At 36.9% G+C, this 25998-nt stretch overlaps 1 protein-coding gene across 2 annotated transcripts in view; it reads right to left on the reverse strand.

Moving 5' to 3' along the window:
• Nucleotides 1-5170: 5170 nt before the first annotated feature.
• The window catches only part of LOC131980796 (probable G-protein coupled receptor 158), a 98275-nt gene continuing 77447 nt past the window's right edge, over nt 5171-25998 (reverse strand). The window contains exons 8-14 of one of the 2 annotated variants that reach the window (XM_059345099.1): nt 23511-23649; nt 15980-16085; nt 11208-11262; nt 11116-11174; nt 10748-10991; nt 9196-9743; nt 5171-6873 (exon numbers count right to left, since the gene is read on the reverse strand). In XM_059345099.1, coding sequence (XP_059201082.1) covers nt 5914-6873; nt 9196-9743; nt 10748-10991; nt 11116-11174; nt 11208-11262; nt 15980-16085; nt 23511-23649 — 2111 coding nt within the window. In that variant the 3' untranslated portion in view covers nt 5171-5913. Of the gene's footprint in view, nt 6874-9195; nt 9744-10747; nt 10992-11115; nt 11263-15979; nt 16086-23510; nt 23650-25998 lie in introns of both variants that reach the window. The other variant, XM_059345098.1, reaches the window with a different exon arrangement.

Here is a 25998-nt window from a genome sequence, read left to right on the forward strand (position 1 = left end):
AGTCAAATAACCAGTCAAGACATTTACTTGCTGCTCTTTTGACTGCTGTGCTCTTTCTCTGATGATTGATAATGAATGAATGAATGAATGTCACATGGCAGGTTGAGTATTCTTTGGTGACAGACCTTATTGTCTCTCCTGCCTCAACACTGTCAGCCATTGTTAAGCTTACTGTAACTCGATTAATTTATACAAGCAACATTTTTTCTAACTTCAGTATCAGATATCAAAATATAGACTGCGTCCAAAAAATACTTTCATATCTGAAAAAACAGTGTTTTAGCTGTAAAATCTGCACTTTTCCCTGAGCAGGAATATTCAAATGTTTAAAAAGTAGCAATACCTCACTGTATAAATAAACTTTTATAAGTGAAACAAAGAAAAGCTGAAAAATTAAAGATGAGGAGTAAAAAGGTGAGTAAGTAAATTGTTACCGTCCACTACTGTCTCATGTGAACATGAAGTATCTCTTTGTAATAATAATAATAATAATAATAATAATACATTTTATTTGTAAAGCACTTTTCATAAAGAAATCTCAAAGTGCTACAGAAACCAGGAACAAAATAAACAAAAGACTAAGAGAAAAATCAGACACGTCCACATGGTGGCAGTGTTGCACCAGCTGCTACAGGAGAGTTTACAGAGAGAGAATTTATTTAGCTGAGTGCGAAATGTGGCTGCCACAAGCATGTGTTTTAAGTGTGTTGCTTTGTATTAAAATATAGTTATTTAACCTTTTTAGCTTTTGATATTATTGTAATATTTTGGAAAGTTGGTTCTTATGTGGATTTTTTTTCTTTTTGTTGTCATATCCTGTATGTTCTGTACTTAGAGTATCTATGGTATTTAGAAAAAGGAAAAAGGAAAAAATAAATAATAATAATAATAATAATAATAATAATAATATTATATAACTGTGAAACGTCCCCGGGTGTTTTCTTTCAACTAGTCTGAAAGATATGGAAGCCCATTTTCGCCAGTTAAAATATTTAAATTAAAACTTGTTGTTGCCCATATTAAGTTGAAATTATGCGATAAAAAGTCAAAATTATGAGATAAAAGTCATATGAGATAAAAAGTTATAATTATGAGATAAAAGTCATATGAGGTAAAAAGTCATAATTATGAGATAAAAGTAGAAATTATGATAAAAAGTAGAAATTATGAGATAAAGTTATAATTATGAGATAAAAAGGCATAGTTATTAGATAAAAAGTTGAAGTTATGAGATAGTCATAATTATGAGATAAAAAGTTGAAAGGAAGGAACCTTAATTTTGACTTTTTATCTCATAATTATAACTTTTTATCTTATAATTGCTTTTTATCTCACAATTTCCGACTTTTTTCTCATAATTTCATTTCAATATGAACAAAAGATTCTCAAAAAAGAATAAAAGATAGAAAGAAGACATCTTATGGAAGCAAAATAGCCCAAAATCTCAGTATTGACCCGTGCTTGATGCTTTTGCCTGAAGCGTCTGACATTAAAATCACCGAAGATGTTCTGAAGAATAGTTTGATAGCCACTGGCAGGTGCCAGTGTATATATATTATATATGGATTATTATAGTAAACCTTGAACAAACAACATTGCACAAACCAGAAGAATAGATATAGGTGCCTTAAACAAAGTGGTGTTTTATAGAAAGATTTAATCCAGAATTGAGAACAGGGTATTTACTGTATGTACATGCAACACGATATGAATGTACAATATAAATACTCCCATGTGAATGCTACAACATTCTGTAACTTTTTGGAGCAACACTTTACAGTATAACAAGCATAAAATACATTTAGTGGGCAAGTTATAACATTCCACATTTCATACAGCCTTTAACCATCTGACAGAATAAAACCGTGTGAACGTTAGAGTGGTGGGTCATGTTTATTCATCGAGCCTTTCACTTACAGTATGTTACACAGGATGTTCTTGATAAATACATGACAACATCTGACATCTAAATACCCATGTGCTCCTAAGTTCTCCTTAAGTATTTCATAATATGATTTTTTTATGCCTTCTGGTGAATTCGAGTGTCTCATTACTGCTGTATTTTTCACTGTCATGCACACACACACACACAGCCGTAATGAAGCTGAACTGACTAGCGTGTGTGACTGCATTTCATTAGGTGTCATTGGTGGGTGGCTGATCACAGGACAGAAAAGACTGTTCTGACTGTTGTTGTTGTTGGAGGTGATGTCGAGTTGGTAAATTACTCATCTTCTTCTGTAAGCGAGAAAGTGGCAAATAAAAAGCTTTGGTCATGCATAGTCGTGGTTCTGAATATGTGCAAAGATCTGAAGGAAGGTGCATTCAAGCAGATGTAAAATCGGCGACTAAGTGACAGAAAAAAATGCATTATTCACATCATCCACCCTTGTCAGGCTTGGTCCTCGAAGGACTTCAACGTATTATTCCAGACAAGCGTCTGAAAGAAGGGACATCCAGAGCATCAAGTAAACAGTAAATAAATATAAAGAGAAGGAAGAGCCTCATGGTATGGAAGCCCATAGGGGACATATGGAAAACTGCTACCTTGTTTATATATGTTTTAACCTGTTTTTAATCTTGTTGTACTCTGTAGCACCTTGGGATTGCTTTAAACAATGAAAAGTGCTTATTCTTAGTCTTATTATTATCATTATTATTACTATTATTATGAGATTAAAAGTCAAAATTATGATATAAAAAGTCATAGTTATGAGATAAAAAGTCATTATGAGATAAAAAAAGTCATAATTATGAGATAAAAAGTCATGAGAAAAAAAACAGCCATAATGAGATTGAAAGTCATAATTATGAGATAAAAAGTCATAATGAGATTAAAAAAACTGTCATAATTATGAGATAAAAAGTAATAATTATGAGATAAAAAGCCATAATCATGAGATTAAAAGTCATAATAATGAGATAAAAAGTCAAATTATGAGATAAAAAGTCATAATGAGATAAAAAAAGTCATAATTATGAGATAAAAAGTCGTAATGAGATTTAAAAAACAGTCATAATTATGAGATAAAAAGTCATAATGAGATAAAAAAAAATAAGTCATAATTATGAGATAAAAAGTTGTAAGGAAGGAACCTTAATTTTGACTTTTTATTACTATTATTATTATTATACTGCATATAATTATTATGCTGCATTTCATTTTTTTTTTATTTGATTTAACATTTGAATATCGTCTACTGAACAGCAGGCCAGTATGTTGGCAAGAATTTGGTAACGATACAAGTCAGCTAGATTTGCTAATGCTAACGTTAGCGGTGCACCCTTACAATATCACAAAGTATAACTCATTTTTAACTTTTCCCTTTTAATTTAAATAAGGTCATAGAATGTCCACTTTTCATGTAAAAGTTCAAAACCGTTTTTTTTAATCATTATTATTTTTTATTTTTTCATTTTTACTTGAATATCACATAAATAGTCATGGAAAAATTAGTAGACCACCCTTTTTTCCTTCAATTTCTTGTTCATTTTAATGCCTGGTACAACTAAATGTACATTTGTTTGGATAAATATAATGATAGCAACAAAAATAGCTCATAAGAGTTTAATTAAAGAGATGATATCTAGACATTTTTCATGGTTTTCTTGGTAATGATTTTGGTTATTATCAAGAAAACCATGGAAAATTTGATTTTTGTCCAAACAAATGTACCTTTAGTTGTACCAGGCATTACAATGAACAAGAAATTGAAGAAAACAAGGGCCTAATATTTTTTTCCATGACTGTATGTGGAAAATTGTAATACTATTGTTGAATTTTAATTTAAATTTAATCCTAATTCACATATGTGCGTCCGTCTTGGGGTGGTGCTCCGTCCGTTTTCAAGCAAAAACTTTCAAGTCATAAACTCTCAAACTAGAGCTAAACAGTCACTAAAATGTGTTTCTGAAAACCTTTGAGCAGAGATATCGGCAACACAGAAACAGTAACAACTGATCAGTGCTGCGTAAACTGACAGTCTGATCTGAGTTACATTAGTTGTGCAGGACGTCATTCGTCCTATAAAACGATGCATCTTCCGGAGCAAATAAAACATGAGCTCAGAAGATTTTAACTGTTTCCAGGCTAATAAAGTCCCACATGGGCTTCCATATGTTGGATATTTTAGTACTGCGCAACTGTAACAGCAAGCCATTTGAAGTATGTTTGTACATTATTGATAACAATGCACATCATGTGGTACACGAGGAGACAAATACCATAAGCAACAACATCAAAAGTTCCCCTGTCATAGTTGAGTACAAGTAAACCAACCAATGAACATTTAGTTATTGGATGCTTGTTAGTTTGCCACATGCGATGGCTTTTTTTTAGAAAAGTACACACTGTATATTGAGTACTCTTACCGAAACATACAGTTTTTCCTCATGTTAAAAATGAAGCTGCATTACAATCCTTTGTTATTCCCACATTTCACTAATCAAACAGATCATTTTCGTGCCATGAATTATGTATTTGGCCTACAGCTAATGCATCACAGCTGTGTCTGGGGCTTTGGTCCTGCGTCTCAGAGCTCATATCCCATTTTTCCTTAGGTCTTTTTTTTCCATTCCTGCCTGCTTGTTTGCATCACCAGCATCTGATGCAGCAAGTCTCCACTGACTTACTGCGTAGAGCAGAATATCATCAGCGTAACAGGGGAAACATACATCAATATTCAATAAGCTCATTAGGTGACGCATTTACTGTGTTTATGACATAAGACTGTATATAAAGATGGACAGCCTGACAGGTCCTAAGCCCCGCCCCCTCCATGTGAAAGGAACCCAGACATGGGCAAAACTAAAAAAAACTAAAAATAAATACATTTTCTCAAAGATGTCCTTTTAGTTTTAGGTAGTTCTCATCATGATCTGCAGTCATGGAAAAATAATTAGACCACCCTTGTTTTCTTTAATTTCTTGTTCATTTTAATGCCTGGTACAACTAAAGGTACATTTTTATTAGGTACACAAATATAATGATAACAACAAAAATAGCTGATAAAAGTTTAATATAAGAGCTGTTATCTAGACATTTTCCATGTTTTTTCTTGATACCATGGAAAATGTTATCATTATATATGTCCAAACAAATTTTTACCTTTAGTTGTACCAGGCATTAAAATGAACAAGAAATTGAAGAAAACAAGGTCTAATATTTTTTCCATGACTGTATAATACATATATGAAATAACCAAATGGTAAAGCATATTTTTATATATTCCTTTGTAAACCGCATATTGCCAGCAATAATTTGTTTCATTTTACTGACAAGTTTGATTTTAATGATTTTTTTTGATGCTACAAAAAGAGGGTGCAACGTCATGATTGACAGCTCTGTTTGACTTACCATTGGTCAGGCGGCTACATGGGCGGGGCTTCATTATTGGCTCCACTGCCCAATCACTACTGCTCAGACTCTGGCTCCAAATGATGGCGCCAGTGCAAGATGGCAGCGCCCGAATCTTGAAAATTTTGGCTTCAATTTTTGGACACATCGTCCATTCTTCATACAGTCTATTATTAAAGACAATTTTTTGTCTGATTGTCTGATCTGCTGGTAGACACAGATATGATTCCTTTTTTAAATTACTTTGATGTACTCAATGTGATAAAAAATACATACATTAATGTACGTTTGACAAATGTGCAAGCAAAAGTGCAGACTAAAAATTCCTCTAAAGTGACTTCAAGGTTGCATTCACTGCAATGTAACAACAAGATGTTTGTTTTTGAGCAAATGTTTGGATTGCATCAGCAGGATGAATGTTCTTCTTGCAAAATCTTTTTTTCACTTAGGTCACCTAGAGAAAAACTTTCTGATCAAATCCAATGTTACATCGTTAGCGTTCAGTTGCCGTGGTGTCAGTTTGTGAATACAAAAAAATACAATCATCCGACCAGTCATCATGCCCTCTCCCCAGAGTCTTGCTCCTGGAAGTCCCAGGGGCAAACATCAGCCACCTTTGCAGGTTTGTAACTAGTACTCAAAGAGCTCTCTTTCTTCTTCTCTGGTGGTTTTTTAGTCTGAGCAAAGCTGGTGTGTGAGGGCTCCGTCTCCCGGGAGAAAACCTCCGCCCTCCTGATCTCCATCACCTCTGGGTCTCTGGTGGAGCTCCTCCGCCGCTCAGAAACCGGCCCGCTGCACTCTGACGACTGGCTGACGCGCCTCCTCTCAGATGCGGGCTTGCTGGAGGAGCTCCGCCTTTCTCTGCTTTTCTCCCTCGCTTTCTCCTTCTCTGCTTTGTGGTTGGATGAGCAGGAGCCTTTCCGTTTCTTCTTGTGTGTGGTGGGGCTGTTGCAGGACTTCTCCTGCTTCGGCGAAGGTGGGCTGCTGTAATCCCACGGGCAGATCTCCACCATCAGAGAGGGAGGCTGCAAAAGGCTCCCCGTGGACTTGGAGTGGTCTGAGTGGAGCCCCTTGGGTTTCCCGTCAGTGGGAGTGACGCTTTTCTTACGCCTGATCCTGTCTGGGGAGAGGGAATCCGAATCTCCTCCCAGCATGGGCTGCTCATCGAACTCCCAGGGACACACGTCTGGCTTGAGAGGGAGAGGGGACCTGGGTGGTCGCGCCTTCCGTGTCTCCCTGCCTTCCTCCCTTTCTCCTCCTTTATCTTTGGAGCGGCGTCTGTTGGAGGGAGACTGCCCCACTTTCTGCCTCTGCTGGGACCGGCTGCCTTTGCTGACTCCAGAGCTGCTGCTTCCCCTCCGGCCTGTGGTGGTCTCTCCGGGAGCAATGGACACATGTTTCTGGGTCTTTGTTTCGGACGGAGTCTGAGGTTCTTCCAGCTCCCAGGGACAAACCTCAGACACGTCGTAGAGGTTCCTACCGGTCTCGGAGCAAATGGACGGCTGGCTGCCACTCACCTGTTGAAACCAAGCAACGAAATATCCACATAACATTATTAGAGGCTTACTGGGGCTGTATCTAGCTTATTTTCATCATCAAATAATTTGGTATTAATCATTACATTTTACATAGATTATGTATGTATCTTTTCTGTTTTTAGCAGTTTTTTCCTATTTTATCCTTTTTATAATTAGACTGTTATGCTTTTAACCTGTAGCACTTTGAGATTACCTGTAATGTAAAGTGCATTACAAATAAAATGTATTATTATTATTATTATTATTATTACTACATCTATCAATTGTAAAAAAAAAGATGTCCAAAAGCTTAAACTGATGTCTTCAAAGCTTTTTTCTTCTTCTAACCAAAGGACAAAAAAGTGGAAGCCTTGAGGTTCAAGTGAGTGATTGTGAATCTTTTTTCTAAGTTTGATCTAAAAAAAAAAAAAATGTTAGATGGGCAAAAAAGGTAATGTAGCGGGGCAAAAACCAATCTAAAAAAGCTTTCAAAATGATAGTCAATATGTGTTTTACTTTCACTTTCAGTGAGCCTGGGAAGGAGGCAAAGCTTGAATGCTGTGTTTACAAACAAGAAGCGGCAATTGTTGCGTAATACGTCTTTAAGATTTTGAGTTTAGAACTATCATTCAAGGTAATGTTAAAATAATTGATTATTTTCTATATTTGTAAATGATTTTATGCTTGATTTCTGCTTCTCTGTTGTTTGACTTCCTGTGTCTGTCTCTGTGCGTGACTATCAGGTCAGCCTTGGTAAATATCTCTATGCATTTATATTAAATCAGGCAATATGATTTTGATACAATGATTATGTTTGTGTGTTAATTTTGGTTTAGAAACTTTGACTACATATATTTCATTGTCTGTTTCATATTTTTTAGACTTTTAGAATCTATGTGAGACAGTGAAAATCCTTTGGCTCTGTGAGACATACTATCTTTGTAAGACATAACAAGGCAGGAGGTTTTTGTTGAATGTTCTGGAGAAGAGGCCAGGTCAGGATGGCCTTGTCCGGGGGAGCAAGCAACCAGGTGGCATGACGTGCCGTTGTATTAATTAAAAATGGCGAATCAGCGATCAAGAAGGCAGAACTTCCTGCAAGAAATCGACCAGCATGTTTTGTAAACAAATGTTAGTATTTTAATGGGTTCAGGGAGAGAGTCGTGGTTCAGACTTCACGAACTGAAACACGTCTGTTTGTATTCAGGGACATGAGTTTTTGAACCCGGAGAATCTCTGTAAAGTGTACATTTTTTGACGTATTGTAATAAACTTTTGTTAAACTGAGAACTTGGACGTTTCCAGCACTTCATTCCCCATCAACGATCTGCGCAGAAAAATGGTGAGGTTTTTTCTGTTGGTGACAGATTTTCAAGGTTTCCTCATGCAATTTTTCTAACAATTTTTCAATTTTTGCTTAAAAAACCTGGTAGGAGTTCTCTGCCATTTTTGTTGACCCTTGTTTGGTAGATTTAACTGAATCTTATTTTCCAGTTAGTGATTGACTTTTGTTTGTTATTTTGGCCTTGGACACCCTGATGATTTAATTGCTTCGTTTTTTCTGTGGTGTTCAGATGGATTATCTCTGTTTATTCATTTGCATGTAATTAAACATGATCATTGTTAAACCTAGAGTCCCAGCAGCCATTTTCAGCCTAGTTTTGGGTTTACTCTGGATGTTACTTCCTGTGTCCCCTAGACATCAAACTAAGAAACATTGCCACATAAGAAACATACTAAAAAAATTGATAGATTTGCAAAAAGGTATTATGGCGGAGCAAAAGTGCTTTACTTTCACTTTCGGTGAGCCAGTGAAGAAGGCAAAGCTTGAATGTTGTGTATACCGGAATCAACAATTCTTTTGCGTACACGTCTTTAAGATTTTGAGTTTAGAACTATCAAGGTGAGAATACTATCAAGGTGAGAATACGTTTTTGGTCAAGAGATATTTGATCTACAATGAACCATTTCTAACAATATTTAATGGTGTTCTCACCAACCTCTCACAGATCACGGTTCAATGACGATAATTCACTATTTTTTCATAAAAAATGCATGTTTAAACTTTTTTGTATGTAGATTGGAAAGACCTACATGTAAAATACAATGGTTTTACATGACATTGATTTTTATTTTTTTTTTATTTTTATTTTTTAATTTTTTGTTTTTTATCAAAAAATACTTTTAACTATGTTTTTTTTAATTTTTAAACTTTGAAATGGGTCAATTTGACCCGCAGTATACCAGGAGGGTTAAGAACTATAGATAAATAACTCATGAATCAATCAATCTGGATTTGTGATGTAAATATGTAAAAAGTACCTGTTGTTTCATGATGCCCATCTTCATGGGGGTCTTGGAGTACTCCACCGACTGGCTGATGATCATCTTGGGGTAATGCTCCGGCGTCTCGTCCACCTCGGACAGCTCCTGTCCCTTCAGACCCTTCTTACTGGCGTCCTCCACGCTCTGCGTCTTGTTGGCCATCCCCGGCATCTTCTCCTTGGCGCTGGCGATCACACTCAGAGACTTCTGCATGATGGAGGTGCGCAGGTGGACGGGTTTCTTCTCGTGTGTTAGGTTGTGAGCGCTGGCCGACTTCCAGAACAGCGGAACGGACTCGGTGGACTCGGCCGGCTCCAGTCTCGGCGGGGTCGCGGCTGGTTCCAGCTGCTTCTTAGTGTGCTTCCGGCCAATCAGGGAGCCCAGAAGAGATCCCTCCCCACCGCCTGCAACAGGAGTCATCTTGTCTCCTGCAGTCGAGCCAGTTTGGCTTCCGGTCTCCTCGTCCTGGTCACAAACGTGGTCGTAGCTGAGAGACTTCTTCAAGCCCATGACTTTGTTCTTCAGGGAGTCATCCCGAGGTTTTCCTGAGGGAAGATTAAACAAGAAGATGACACTGAGGTCAGGGTTTCCCATTAATCACCTAAACTCTGGCGGCCTGCCAAAACACTGGAGGAAACACTGGAGGTTTACTTATATAAGTTATTTTCCTCTTATTTTGTTTTTTTCTTATTTACTACATATAATTTACAGGTTTATCTAAATTAGAGGCGTGGCTCAAAGGATGGCAATACTACCATTCCACCTCTTTGATCCAAACTGAATTATGTATTTTAACTGAGATGTTGTACAGAAATGTGTGGTCAACAAAGTCAGAATTTTACTTGTTTCCAATATTTTGTTCAGCCTCAACTGTACTTTGTGTTAAGGTGACATTCAAAGTGGATATTACACAGTCTCTTTCACGTTTACATTTATATTTGATTAAATTTGTGTTTCACTAAAAAGAATGTTTTGTTGGGTTTGCAATACTAAAAAATCCTTCCCAATGTGAAGGTATGAAAACTAAAGAGGCTTAAAGAAGGTTATTTAAAAGGTGTTTCATAAATGTTATGATTGAGTTTTCTGTTCTCATTCAAGGATAGCCATTAAAATGTGTCCCAGAACCCCATTTGATGAAGTTTCACTTCAGGGACCTCCGGCTGAAAAGATTCTGGATTCACCAGAGTTCTTCAGTTGTCAACTACAGTTGAGAAGATAACCGTGGGGGGAAGTGAAAATAAACTATTCTCCATTTTCTGTGGACCCCCAAGAACAAAGTACTATTAAGTATTAGTACTTTTACTGAAGTAAGAGATCTGAACACTTCTTCCACCACTGGTCCCGAGTTCATTCTTTATGTGGACAGGATGTAAGAAATTAAAAAGCAGCACACTGAGGTTTGTGTTTTCCTTGTTTGTGGTTACATTAACAGGCCTTTTCCACATGTTACAATAACAAGGCACTTTGTAGGACCTATTAAATAACTATATCACTGATATCTTTCAGCTGCTTCAGTTTCAAGGTCCAGATTAAACAGACGTGGTTTTACCGTGGTGACTCTGTTCAAATGGGTTTCTCCTCAAGGTGCTGCGGTTGCTTCCATGTTCGCTGCCTTCCTCGCGGCTGCACTGCCGGTGGATGTGCATGGTCTCTGGGATCTCTGTGATCCGCTTCATCAGGGAGCGACCCAGACCTTTCTTGGAGTTGCGCTTCTTCTGGAGGTGAGGGTTGTTTGCGAGCATCTTCTTCCTCTTGTGGACTTCCAGCTGGGCGTACAGCTTCTTCAACTCATCCTAAAAAAATACAGAAAGAGAACGCAAGTGTTTAGGCCAGCTTTTGAGTAATTACATTGCCACATTTTCCAGGCATGAAAACACACAGAGAATCATCTTGGCTTGAGTCTAAATGCTTCTTTACCCGGATATCCTCAGGGTCCAAGCTGTGCTCACTCCAGGCCGAAGTAATGCTGTTGTTGAGGTAAGAGCCAGACCTGCCCATGTCCAGCTCCTCCTCATAGGCCTCCGTGGCAATATCATCCCTGGCCTGAGTCCCTTTGGACAGGAACTAAGACAGATGGAGAGCAAGGTTAAAGAATAGCACCAGCGAGCCTGCGGGAAGGGTGAGAAAAAGATGTAAAAGCGGAAAATGTCGTTTTTTCAAACATTACTCTAGCCTGCAGGACGCCTCTGATCAGATTTGTTGTTTGAAAGAATAAACATGTTGGCTAAAGAGGTCAGTGGAGGTGGGCTGCATGAGGAGAAAACATCTTCCTGCAGCAAAACATTCAACAATATGGATCTTATGTAATAGAATCGTTACTTTCCTGCCCACAACAGATTTAGTGAACTATGAGGAGTTTTAAAGTGGTTATGAAACAATCTGAAATAAATACTGAAGCCTCTATATGACCTACATAAGCAAACAACAGCATCAATGAGGCGATCGGCTGTTTCTAATTAGTTATTCTTAATGCCTGTCCCAGAGTCAGATTCCCTGTGAAAGCAAATAAAACGATGTTTATATTTTCCCAGCCGAAGTTTGGCAGCGAGGAGCACATTATAAAATAATAGGAAGCAGCAGGCCTTGTTACAGCTAATAAATGTATAGCCATGCAATGGAAAGATGAACTACTACTTACATCTAAGAGATGGCTTAATTCATCAGCACTATGTATACCAAGTTTCATAACGTTTATGGAAACAGAATCTATAATAAAATAGTCCTCTTTTAATCTTTTAGTCGTAGGTGGGGACTCCATGTCAATTTTGCTCATTTAAAGTCGCCCTTGGCCTCTGCAATTCAGTAATTTATGGAAATTATACATATGGTCGGACCAGATGGGGTTCCAGGGGGTCAGTGGGTTGGAGGGCTGATCGGGAATCTATATGACAATTTATCGTCATACTGTAAGATGATGCAGCCTTGGTTTGTTATGTTATAAAAACAATAAAAAATAATGTTGAAAAAATAAAGGGAAGCAGGTAGAGATTTTCCTAAGATAATTTTATTTTTGATGTCATATTTTCTGGCAAAGGCTGATACTAGGGCAGGGTTAGCAAAGAGACAAAAAAAGAAAAAGAAATGGAAAAAAGCTCAAAAAGAGACAGTAACAGTGTCAACCATAGACGGTCATTCAATAGTCTGAGTGAATTTTGGAATTTGTAAGAATTCATTACCTCATCACTATTAATCCTGCTAAAAGATGTGTTTAAAAATAGATTAAAAAATAATTTGAGCCGCTGCCATATTAATATCTTTACAGCATGAGGTACTCATGGAAAAACTACCACCGTTGTCCACAGGGGGCGCCAAAAGCAACACAAAATTAAAGTCCCTTATAGTTGCTTTAAAAAAAAAAAAGACTGACAGAAAATACAAACTGCAGGACAAGGAAAATTATCTTTTTTCCCTATATCATTTATTTAACATATTATCAATTTCTGCATTCAATAATTACTACTACAAATACATATTTAAGTTTTTTTTATCAATCTAAGTTAATCTCCATCTGTTGATTTGTTGATTTGTTTAAGCATTTTAAGCATTTTTTTTCTTTAAATGATCAGTTCGATCACAGTTGAAAGCTGAAAAAGCCCTCTTTCCTACAACAAAACATACCAAAAAAAAGTAAAAAAAAAGTAAAAAAAAAAAAAAAAGGAAATATGAATGTCCAAAAGATCCAAAGGGGCTTAGCATATTCAAATATACATTAGAATTTAATTTTAAAATGTTTCTTAGATTAGTCAATCAAAAGCAACTATGAATGTATTTATGTTTAAATGAATGCAGCTCAGTTTTTGCCACCACTAATATCCTCCATACTTTGATTCTTGAGCGAAGAAACACAAGGTGAGATGAGGTTTCATTATTACAGCAACATATTAAATCGAGAAGACAAAATAATCCGTAATTATCTGTTTGATTTTTCTCTTTTTACGGCCAAATTATTCATCTTAGCTTAAATAACAAATGTGGGAACATCGAGAAACCAAATATTTAAATCCAGGAACAGACGCTGTGTGAGATTAACATCCTCCCATTGTGCTTAATTATCCCAGTTTACTCAACTGACTTGCACTTCCGAGGTGCCTAATTAAGAAAGAATGAAGGAACAGAGAGCGCTGGTGGTTGTATTGCATTTCTTACCCAGCAGGAGAATTAAATGTTTTCTATCAGACTTGAGAGATTGCACATAAAGACACCCACGGGAGTACTTAGCTAAATTAGAGTAACCACTAACGCAGTTTGAATGAGTTTAAGGTAATGGTAGTGAATGTGCCTGTGTGTATCTGTGTGTATGTGTGTGTTCTACCTCGCTAATATCAGATGAAGTTAAGATGATTAATGGATTGTTGTGTACAGGAGCTACAGTACAGCAGCTTTCTCTCTCTCTGTGCTCATGTAACCTCCACTACAGTTGCAGGAAAACATTTGACTTCTGCACTGATCACATTCATGCAGCAGCTTCTCCTCTCCAGATTAGTTTCCCCCAATTAAGTAATGTTAATACCTGAAATCTGCAGGATTAGTGCGTCTAATTCCTGAGCAAGCACTGACACATTTTGACGAGAGAAAAAATATGTTTTATAAGCATGTAAATGGTGTTTTGTGGTTATTTCATCTCAGGAAACTACATCAATGTTGTGGCAAATACATTTTGTAATATTTTTTTACTATGTTTTACCTTTTCAACATGAGTGCACTGCAATAATCCTTCATTCGAGTCTTTCTCATACACAACTTGGACATTGAAGAGTAGGATTTATATTGTGTTTATTTATTATATTGCTCTATTGTTTTGTTCTTTCATGTAAACTGCTGCTCTGGCTTACAAATAAAGTTTCTCTGATTTTGATTGTGATTCTGATAATCTGCTCTTTGCACTTTTCAGCCCATGGACACTTGTTTGCTCAGTCAAAGCCCAAATGATCGACTATTCGACGGTTTGATCTAAGAAGCCTGATTCCACTGCCAAATTCAAAGGTGAATCTTTACAGTGCTGGGAAAATGTGATCAGATCAGATCAGATCAGATCAGATCAGATCAGATCAGACAAGACAAGACAAGACAAGATAAGATAAGATAAAATAGAATTTTATTAATCCTGAAGGAAATTTTGGTTCCAGATTGCTCCAAAGCCTCGAAAACAATTAGAAAAACATCACAGTGTAGGATAATATAAGAAAAACAATGGAAAAATAGTTAACAATAACAATACATAATCTAAATAAAGTTTACCAAAATCTGTTATCAGGTTTAATTTAAAAAAAAAGTTTAATATTCATGTTTTTCACTTTAAATATCAACCTGCAAAGTAACCCAAGCTGTCAGTTAAATGTAGTGGAGTAAAAATTACAATTTTTGCCTCAAAATGTAGTGAAGTAGAAGTATAAAATTACATAAAATGGGAATACTCAAGTAAATTACAAGTACCTCAAAATTGTTCTTAAGTACAGTACTTGAGTAAATGTACTTAGTTTCATCCCACCACTGGCGGTGTACATCATCTGAAAGCTTGGAACCAGAAGATTAATTTGAAATGCAGCTCAGAACTGTTAAAGTTGACCTAGTTGGAAATCTATAATAAAAATTGTGATTTTGTTAGGCGCCTATTTAACTTTTGTGTAAGTTTAGAGTTTATAAGGACTTGGAGCATTATGATTGAATTATATGAAGTCCATTCATGCTCATTATGTTGCTGTGATTGCAATTTTTCTATTCATACATACAGATTATACAGAGAGAGAGATCAATGAGAAATAACCCCCAAACATAAAAGATGAAATGATTTGACAACCTGCAAGACTTAACATAAACGTTCAAATAAATTAATCCAACAGAGAATAGAAGTTTGTGTGCCTAAATCAAATCATGCATTATTATGATTTCTTTGCAAAGTGTATTTTATGTGAATGCAAAAAATATCTTATCACGTACAAAGGTTTCAGGCCCAAATGTAGTTTCAAGGTGATTACTTTATTTGATGTTTTTAATAAAAAGGTAGAGCCCTATAATTAGTTAATTAAGTGTACAGGTGCATCTCAATAAATTAGAATATCATAGAAAAGTTTATTTATGTCAGTAATCCAATTCAAAAAGTGGAAATAACACATTATAAAGATCCATTACACACAGAATGAAACATTTCATGTCTTAATTTATTTAATTTCTTCCAATTATAATAATTATAATGATTATGGCTGACATTTAATAAAGACCTCAAATTCAGTGTCTCAAAAGAATGTAATATTACAAAAGACCAATTTTAAAAAGTATGTTTAATTTGGAAATGTTGGCCTCTGAAAAGTATGTCCATCTATATGACTCAATACTTGGTTGGGGCTATTTGACTTGAACTACTGGAAATGGACTTTTCCATCATATTCCTATTTATTGAGAAGCACATGTATACTAATGACATTAAAGACTACATTAAAGATTTAAGGTAAAAGTACAAATGTATTATCAGCAAAATACACTCAAATATAAAGAAATCATGCTCAGTAGCTGATATATTATTATGTATTACCCTGTTAGGTTGTAAGTAGCATTTAACTGTTGCAGCTGGTTGATGTGGAGCTAATTTATCTGCTTTAGATACAGTTCGGTGGTTTAGTCCAGTTATTTCCAAACGGGCAGCCGAGCACCTCCCAAAGGTCACAGGATAAAATTGAGGGGTTGTTAGATGACTAATGGAGTAGAAGAACAAGCTGCACACATTTATATTCATTTGTACCGACTGCCCAGTAAATAATAACCTACATGGTTGTTGGAGTGTTACCTTTGGTATGAGCAGCAGGCCCAGAGTCACAGTCACAGTCAGATGAGTGTGAGCAAAGAACAACATGAGCATCCAGTCAGGGTGCAGCCCCGGCACCAGAGAGAACCTGCAGAAACACACCGACAGGACAGAGTTCGACTTAATCACAGTCAATATTTCAAAGCCAGTTAAACAGGGCACACTGTGTGGCTGTGAAAACTGCTCAGACACAAACACAGACATTAAAAGTAGCCTTGACTGATTCTCTGGACAAGGAGAACAAAATGTACTAGAACCTCGAGGCAATCTACTCTTCAAAAACTGTAAGGAGGCATCAAAGCGAGACAGAGGGTGGAAGTATAAAAGCAGCAGTATGTTGGGTCTCCTTTTGAGAGGCAATCTGTCATTTCGTTAAGGTTGGGAACGATTTCTTCACCTACGCTTTAGTGTCATGGGCTTATTTTGTGCTGAGGAAACACAGAATAAGTAGGGATGGCACGATGCCACTTTTTCAGGTCTGATCCCCGTACCAAAAACTTAAGTATCTGCAGATACTGATACCAATCTGATACCATAATGATTTTGGTTATTATCAAGAAAACAATGGAAAATGGCTAGATATCAGCTCTTAAATTAAACTCTTATGAGCTATTTTTGTTGTTATCATTATATTTATCCAAACAAATGTACCTTTAGTTGTACCAGGCATTAAAATGAACAAGAAATTGAAGGAAAAAGGCTGGTCTAATAATTTTTCTATGACTATGTATGTGTTATTCAAGTAAAAATGAAAAAAAAAAAAATAAAATAGAATACAGTAACAGTTTTGAACTTTTACATGAAAAGTGGGCATTCTATGACTTTATTTAAATTAAAAGGGAAAAGTTAAAAGTTAATTATACTTTGTGATATTGTAAGGGTGCACCGCTATTTTATATTATTATAATGGCATTATAATGAACAAGAAATTTAAGAAAACAAGGGTGGTCTAATATCTTTTTCCATGACTTTATATCGCCTTTCAAGAAGCCAAAGGACGCTTTATAATACAACACAATACAATACAATACAATACAGTAAGATGGCAATTTTTTTTTTTTTTTTAAGTTAACCTTTTTTTTCCAGAATCTACTTTGCTGAACCTGGCCATCTAAAACAATCATGCACAAACTGTGAAACACTTTCACTGAGGTAATAAATCAAGTGAGTAGGCTCATTTTGTACTGCGATAGATAGGACCGGACTCCTTTTGCAGCTGACGGTGTCGACCCCTGCTGGACTTTTGAAGGACTGCAGGCTTAAGGCAGTTCTGCATTTGCTTCACTGCTCAAACCAGGAGGTTGCTGCCTGGGTCCTCATTAAGAAACACTCCTGTGAGTCATTTTAAAGAGTAGGAACAAACAACGTATGCTATCCTTCCTTACTGCCTTTCCCCTGGCTGACTGATGGCTTTAAAAAGAATCTTACTGCTGGTTTTTAAAAGCCTGCATGTTCAGGCTTCTGGTTATTTTTGTAGTTTGTTTACCCCTATGCTCGGTAGCTGATTGAAATCCTCTGGTAGGCAGAGGATAAAGTGTCCCATTTTTAAAACACTTCTTTTGTTAATCTTCGGCATTTTTCCCAAATCGTTATTTAATCATTCCTCACCAGTTTTCTGTTTGCAGCCAATTAATTATTTCATTTTATTTTAACCATCTGTTGCTGCTGTTTATTTTCAAACAGTGCAGCGATTTGTCGCATTGTTTTGAAAAGTGCTACATATTAAGAAAAAAAAAGAAAAGTTTATAGAGCTGAGAATGAGACATCGCTTTCTGCAGACATCAGCAAAACAACAAATCAACTAATTTTGCACAAAGGAATCGTGTCCCATTTCTGTCACTACTGATTCAATCCAGACAGAATCTGTGTCGAAGCCCTCAGCAGCAACCTTGGTAGCTTGTGGCTTCTTTTGAACACTTCATGTTATTCTTGCCGTCATAGCTTGAATTATATTCATGAACATGAGCACCAGCGTCGGTAATAAGTTCAATTACTGCTGCAGAATGTGAAAAATTCACAAAAGAACAAAATGGACCTTAATGATGGGGCTGCATTTTGGCACCAATTTTCCACAACCAATCAAATCCAGACATGATGACAGATATATCAACGCAGTTATTAGGCTCCTTCAAGCTGAGGATTGTGTTTTTGTCCAAAGTTTGTATAAAGATTCCTATGTGGCAAAATGTTTCTGTGTGTGTGTGTGTGTGTGTGTTTGTGTGAGTGTGTGTGTGTGTGTGAGAGAGAGTGTGTGTGTGAGTCTGAGTCTGAGTGTGTGTGTGTGTGTGTGTGTGAGTGTGTGTGTGTCTGTGTGTGTTTGTGTGTGTGTGTGTGTGTGTGTGTGTGTGTGTGTGTATATTTGTGTATGTGTGTGCGTGTGCGTGTGTGTGAGTGTGACTGTGTGTGTGTGTGAGAGAGAGAGAAACGTCTCCTCATTGTTTGTCCTCCAAGGTGGCTCAGAGGTTGTTGTTCCCAGTAATCACATTCACATTCATAATTCACATTAGATATCCCAAACTATTGTGTGTGTGTGTGTGTGTGTGTGTGTGTGTGTGTTTTCATTAACTCTACCCCGCCACACACACACATCCCGCACAAGTCCAGCCTTATCTCTGGGTCGCAGCAGCAGACTGAGTCTGTCAGCTCACAAAAAAAAAAAAAAAGGCCTCTAATGTTTTATTCCCCGGCAAGAGAACGGCTTGATTTATAACAGTTTCACACCACTGATGAAGGTGTACCCACTGGACTTTTCAGTTTCTCAACAGATTAAAAGAATGTGATCTTTTCCTTTTTGTCCTGCTGAGCACAATAGGGCGCTGCCAAAATGAAAGAATATTCAATCACCAACAGTTTTATCAGAGAAAGTGTGACAAATGGATTTTTTTGCCCCCGGCTCCTGCAGGCGCACTATAAAAAAAAGAAACACCTGATCGGTTTTATTCCCACTGAAATAGGACTGACAAAGTACTCTTTTCTTCAGGGGTCTTGTAAAAATGAAGTTGTTACTCCTTCCACCATTCTTCCAGTTTTGTTTTTCCAACTCTGATAGTCCAAACTCATACTCACACAAAAAGAGCAGCTTGTCTGTAAATAAGGTAGTCAGAATTCACAATGATTCTATATCATTTCTAATATTATTTATGGGTAGGGCAGTAATGCATTTTTCAAAACCTCCCACATGGATTTGATTTGATTGATTGATGGTAAACAAAAGAGTAGATTTGCTTTTTCCCCACCTTCAACTCTGTAACTACCTCTCACACTTGTAAGACGGATCATTATGCAGCTCAGTCAAGTTTCAAGAGTCTGCAAGCTGATTTTCATGCAACAATCTTGAAAAGGCTGCCCGAAGCGAGGGAAATAACATTCATTAAAAAAGCCTCCAGTCTGCTTTGCAAAGTATTCGTCACAGGTTGTCTTCAAATGAATTCGTCCAAGGCAGTGAAATGTTGAGACGTTGAGCTCAGTCTTGAAACAAATTAGGTTTGTAAGACTTTGCAGTCTAAGCTGTTTTCTGTAATGGTGTGTTTGCACCAAACACAAGCCAATTCTACATACAAAGTCAATGCAAAGGGATTCACATAATTCACGCTGGGATATGTAAATGATTAACCCATAAGAACCCATGGTGACACCCTTGTAACAAACACTTTAAATCTTCTATAATCTAAGATTAAACCCATTTCACAATTCTAACCCATTAATAGGATGTCCTGTATTGCATTTAACTTCTTCTGACCATATTTCCTGTCACAATTTGGATATATATTATGGAGATACAAACCAAAAGGCAAATGGTTATTTGTTTTTATTTATTATTAATTTGTTACTTAAAAACAAATCTGAAAAATAATTTATTGCTAAACAGCACTATTAATGTCACAATTTTGATAAATGTTGTGGAGTTGCAAAGAAAAAGGCAAATTTGTGTTTCTGTAACCAGAAAATGTGTCTAGTTTATTTATTTTAAAATAAGAAATATTATGAACACAAATACCATAAATGCCCAATGTATTGTAAATATGTCACATCACAGATCTTTGACATTTAGGGGTGGTATTTTTTTTAAAAACATCATAAATGTGATCTATGTGGTCCACTTGGTCTGTAGTATATCCCCCATAATTTTCCTTTAAGGATATTTGGGTCTAGGTTCTTATGGGTTAAAATCTTGACAGACAGGAATGTGCAATATTTGGGTCATATTTTTGTAAGTTTAAATTTTTCAACTTGAGCAAGAAGTTTGTGTTCAGAAATGGGATTTTCCTGCATAGCATAGCCCTGATAGATCCAAACTCCATTCAGAAAACAAGCATTTTTAAAGTTATTTAATCTTTAGTCTTGCAGCCAGAACTTAGACAGCATGAAATCAGACTTTTTGAGAATCGGCATCATGACGTACTTATTTTGGCATGCTTTTGATTTGTTTATTGCAATTACATCACAGCAAAATCTGATTATTTTGGGTTTAAACCACTGTAGCAGCACTATAGCGGCAGTCATCCAGACACAGTTCCTGGAGAAGGCAGTTAATTGACTGAGCTGTGTGCTGCTCCAGAGGATGTTATGAACCAGGCATGAAAGTGTTTGGTTCTCCAATGTATCTGGGACTTCCCAAAAAGGTAAAAAAACAGCAATAGTGGTTAATTTGGCCGCAAGTTCCACCAATAAAAACAAATGTGGTCCTGCAGAGACAACTGGAGACAAAATATATGCTTTGATTTGGTGTGAACCAAGATTATAATAGTTTTGGATTTTTCCATTAATTTTAGTTTTCATTTCATTGTGAAATGTCAAATTCAGTTTGTTTTAATTAGTTTTAAGAGTGAGTTTGCTAGTTTTTATTAGTTTTTTTTATTTTTTTAAAATGCTTAGTTTTAGTTTAGTTTTTCTGTAGTGGGACATTTGTTGGGTGCGAGATTCAAATAGGTCACTATAAACTTTGTCTTTATTTCTTAGCCCCAATAAGGTTATTTACTCTTGCAGCTCCGGGTGTTTTGAATTTTGGTTTGAGTGAAGTGCTGAACTTTTTGAAAGAATTTGAGTCATATAGTCGTGTAACATCCCAGTCTCAATAAACATATTCACTAATGCTTCCTGTATGAAAAAAGTTGACAAAGAAGAAAAACTGAGGACATTTTCACTTAAATTTTAGTTTGTTTTAGTTAGTTTTGTAACCACATAATACAGTTTCAATTAGTTTTTATTTTTATTTTAGTTAATGAAAATGTTTTTTAATTCTAGTTTTCGTTATTTCGTTATTGTTTGTTACCTATAATAACCTCTGTGTGAACACAGCCTAAGAAATGACACAGAAGGAATTAAAAAGAAAAAATATTTAACAGATTATTCAAATTGTTTTGTGCAACCACTGGGGGCAGCAAGATAAGCATTTTATTGTCATTGTTTTATTGTCATTATTTTATTTATTATTGTATACTGTTTTGCTTTAGTTACACAATCTGACAGATTTTACTTGTTTGTTTGTTGTTTTGTTTTGTTTTGTTTTGTTTTACATATTTGCTATAATTCATTGTCTAAATTTACATTTGAGCATACAAATGCATCAATACCTGTCTCAGATGTTATGTTTCTGGATAATGTCAGTTTCAGAGAGATTTTGTGTTGCCAAAATGAGTATAAATAAATTTACAAGCAAAACCAGCAGCATAAGATTTTCTTTTTTTAAATTTTACTTGAAAATAATTAATGGCTTGTTACAAAAATAGTGCAAGATATTTTGCGGACAACTTTTAACCCAAAGTCCACAGTGGTGTTGTCTTTGCAAAAATGGTGTTGTCTTTGCAAAAATGCATTTAAAAAGTAGTGACCAAACGTGGGAACGAAAATCACTTTCTAGCCACTTTTTCATAGTTCAGCTTATGGCCTAGAATCAGTTCAACTTGCTTGGAACTTCGGCCGAGGGGGTGCCAAAAAAAAAACTACCAGGTATTATCCACAACTTTTGCTAAATGAAGACTAAAAAAGAGTGAGTTGAGTATAGCTGTACTGCACCATGCAGTGGTATTCTGTTATTTGCCACCAGTGACAGAGAGACAGACAGCCAGTTACTGGGCACAGAGTGTTTATTCTGGGCTCTGGCACAGTAGATCTACACGGTGTCTCCGCCTGGAGAACATTTTTTATTCACCTCCTTTCAACTGGCTCTCCCAGGCGCTCTCCTGACACTGTTCATTTCCCTGATGAAAGGAGCGGGTGAACTCAGCCTTTCATCTGACATGTTCAGCACTTGTAATGCCCTGCTCCAACACGCAAATATCTCCATGATTATGATTAAACAACAGCTGCGAGAAGGGGAAAAGTCATCTAAGCCCCTCGCCATTGTTCACGCCGTTTCCTCATTACTGTCACAGAGATGTTCATCGAGGAAAAAGTAAAAGAATTGTTCTGCAGTTTTAGCTCGAAGTCATGTCTCTATTATATCCCCCTTCCCGTTTCCCTTTGTCTCTCTGTCAGCATACAAGAGGACATCATTCAGCCGTTTACTCCTTTTATCTTCCACTTACTGTTGATGTCCATTCATACGGAAGCCAAGAACGGCCATGGATTTATTTTTTTATGCACTGTTATCTCGTGGTGATGACTTATAATCTTGTTGTCTCGATATAACAAAGATTGTTTTCTTGTGATAAAGAATTACATTAACTTAGATTTTTAGGCTTAATAAGGCTGTTTTGAGGGAAGTGCCTGATGCACGATACAAAGGGAAGTGAAAGTTCAGCAAAATGAAGCATAACATTTTTTTTTTACCTTATTAGTCAATTACAAATGTCTGCAAAACATAATGGGACTGTGCATATGTGCCGACTTGGGTTAAACAGTGTAGAAATAAAGTCTGATAGAATTAAGAAGATTGAGTGTTCCACATGGTTACTTAATATTCACATTGATGGTTCCAAATGGCTACTTAATATTACACATGGCTACCTAATATTCACGTCAATGGCTCCACATAGCTACTTAATATTCCACAAGGCTACTTAATATTGACATTGATGGTTCCACACGGCTACTTAATATTCACGTCGATGACTCCACATGGCTACTTAATATTCCAAATGGCTACTTAATATTCCAAAGGGCTGCTTAATATTCACATCGATGGTTCCAAATGGCTACTTAATATTCCACATGGCTACTTAATATTTCAAATGGCTACTTAATATTCCACATGGCTACTTAATATTCACGTTGATGGTTCCACATGGCTACTTAATATTCCACATGGCTGCTTAATAATCACATTGATGGTTCCACATGGCTACTTAATATTCACGTAGGTGCCTGCAGGCGGCTTAAACCTACCTAATATGTATATGATGCACCTGGATGCAAGAATGAGATAAACACTGCCTACTGTATGTCCTGGGAGCTGGCTGTCAGCAGCTCTCTTCATTACATGCAGTGTAGTGAAGTTTAATTGCACTTATATGCTAAAGTGCATAAAACAAAAACAATTCATGCCTGTTCCACCCCCATTGTTTCTACTCACCTGATGATGTGGAAGATGGCTGATATGAGGAGCTCATTGTAGATGGCCACGGCCATGTAACGTGGCTCATGGAAAGCAGAGGGGACGGTGCGGACAGCGTAGCAGAGGTACACGCCCCACAGCAGGAACAGGAACTCCGCTGGGGAACAAAAGAAACAAAATACAAAATAGGTCACAAGGAGGGTTAGAGGACTGATTTAAGGCTAATACATACTCTGCAAGAACAGAGAAATTAGTTCACTCTCCCAGGGCTGCAAGAACAGAATGATGTCATTTTGTTCTTGCAGCCCTGGGAGAGAGAACAAATAACTCTTCTTGACACATCATTGGGCAGAACTTTTTTTTTTGTTTGATTGGTTAGAAATATGAATTTGAATGAGACGTGTGCTGCAGTGGGAAGGCCCTGTGACGACTTCCCAGGAGTGTCTCCCGAAGTATAAAATGTCCTGGACAGGAAGAACTTTTTTTTTTCTTGTTCTTGCCACCTTGAGAACAAGAACACATTTATCTGTTCTTGTGGAGTATGGAAATAGCTTAAGCATTCTAAGAACCACATTTTCAGTTTGTGTACGGATTAAATAAAGGAGATATAACTTGTTAATTTTTAGGGGTGCTGTTGACACATTTTTAATTTTGGGGTCATGCTAGGTGTTTCCCCATGCTTCCTGTCTTTAAGCTAGGCTAAGCTAATCACCTTCGAGCTCCGGCTTTGTATTCAACTCAGAGATGCAAGCGCTATTGACCTTCTCATCTCATTCCCGGAATAAAAGCAAATCGGTGTGCTTCCCAAAAAAGTTGAACTATTACTTTAATAATAATAGAGTTGAGTTTGCTTCTTTCTAAAAGTCAAGTAAAATCTAAAATCAAGTTTCAGGCCATTTTACATTAACTCAAGCTAGCCTATTTGTGGGTAGCTTGAGTGGTCTAAAGGACTACTAAACTAAAGGCAACTAAACCCTAAAGCCTAATACATATGCTACTCCGCAAAAAGAGAGAAATGTGTTCTTGTTCTCGAGGTGGCAAGAACAAGAAAAAAGTTCTTTCTGGCCAGGACATTTCATACTTCACGAGAAACTCCACCACAGAACACCTGGGAAGTCGTCACAGGGCCCTCCCACTGCAGCACACGTCTCTTTCAAATTCAAATTTCTGACCAATCAAACAATAGTTCTTGGATACCTCACAAGAACAAAGTTCTGCCCAGATGATGTGTCCAGAACAGACATATTTGTTCTGTTCTTGTAACCCTGGGAGAGAGAATAAATGTCTCTTTTCTTGCAGAGTATGTATTAGCCTTTAATCCATCTACACAGCCAACCCAAAATGTTTGGTGAGCAGATTTGAGTACACTTTAGTGGGGCTCCATACAGGCAAAACGGTACCAGACTGTGACAAGAAGATTCTGCTATTTTAACCTTTATGTTTGTGTATGGATTAAACAAATGAGACTCAATATGGCTGGTTGATTGTTATGTTTTTTTTATGTGTGTTATGCACACAAAGCGGCATTCCCCATGGGTTCACAAGACAGCAAAAGTACAGTTGTAGTGATTAAACATTTAATTTCATTACAACATTACAGGTTATTTAACAGCTTGGTCTGCCTTCTCTCTCTCCTAAGCTTGGCAAATAAAATCTGCTACAAAAAAGGTCCCCTTCCTGACGCACAACTCAGGTTTTTCATCCAGCCAAGAGAAATCAACATAAACGAGGGTCATTTTACTAAAACGCACATCCCTTATGTCCTCGTAGACAGAACAGCAAAACAAAAAAATGAATCTCATTCTCAGCTTCACCTAGTTCACACAGCAAAGTCTGTTCTCCTCCAATATGTTCAATACTGTTCTTTAAAGGTGCTGGTAGGCATATTTTTCTTCTTTTTGGACATAGCCAGGCTAGTTATTTGCTCATTTCCAGTCTTTATGCAAAGCTAAGTTAATCACCTCCTAGCTGCAGCTCAGAAAGTGGTATTGATCTTCTAATCTCGCTCTCAGGAAGTTCCCCCAAAATGTATCTCTCAAAACTCTTCCTCAGGGCACTGAGTCAGCGTAGTGTCTGTTCAATTTGCATGTTGAATGAAAGCAGCACTGTTGCTCTGACTCAGTGTGGATGCAGAGGCAGAGCGATACTGTTATTCACCACATTCTGCATTAAACAGAGAAGTTGAAAGAATCTGATCCACCCTGCCGCAACACTTGACGACGACTGCGTTCAAGTGTAGTTTCGCAATCCTAATTTAGCAAGAGTTCTTTGTGTTTTCACAGTGTTTCCCCCATGTGAGGGCGCCGCTGCCTCCTCGACAGCGTGCTGACATCTTCCTGCTATCGTCTAATCTCACCAAGGTCGCTCGGCCGGACTGCAATTTACAGGAGGATGTAGTTAAAAAAGCTGGCTGTCCTCGCTGTTATCACCATATTCCAGAATATACTGTAAGAATATGTGCACAAAGCTCATTATGATCTTCTCGGGGTAATTTAAAAAAAGAACC

This window comes from Centropristis striata, chromosome 11 (genome assembly GCF_030273125.1).
Source record: "Centropristis striata isolate RG_2023a ecotype Rhode Island chromosome 11, C.striata_1.0, whole genome shotgun sequence".
NCBI lineage: Eukaryota > Metazoa > Chordata > Actinopteri > Perciformes > Serranidae > Centropristis > Centropristis striata.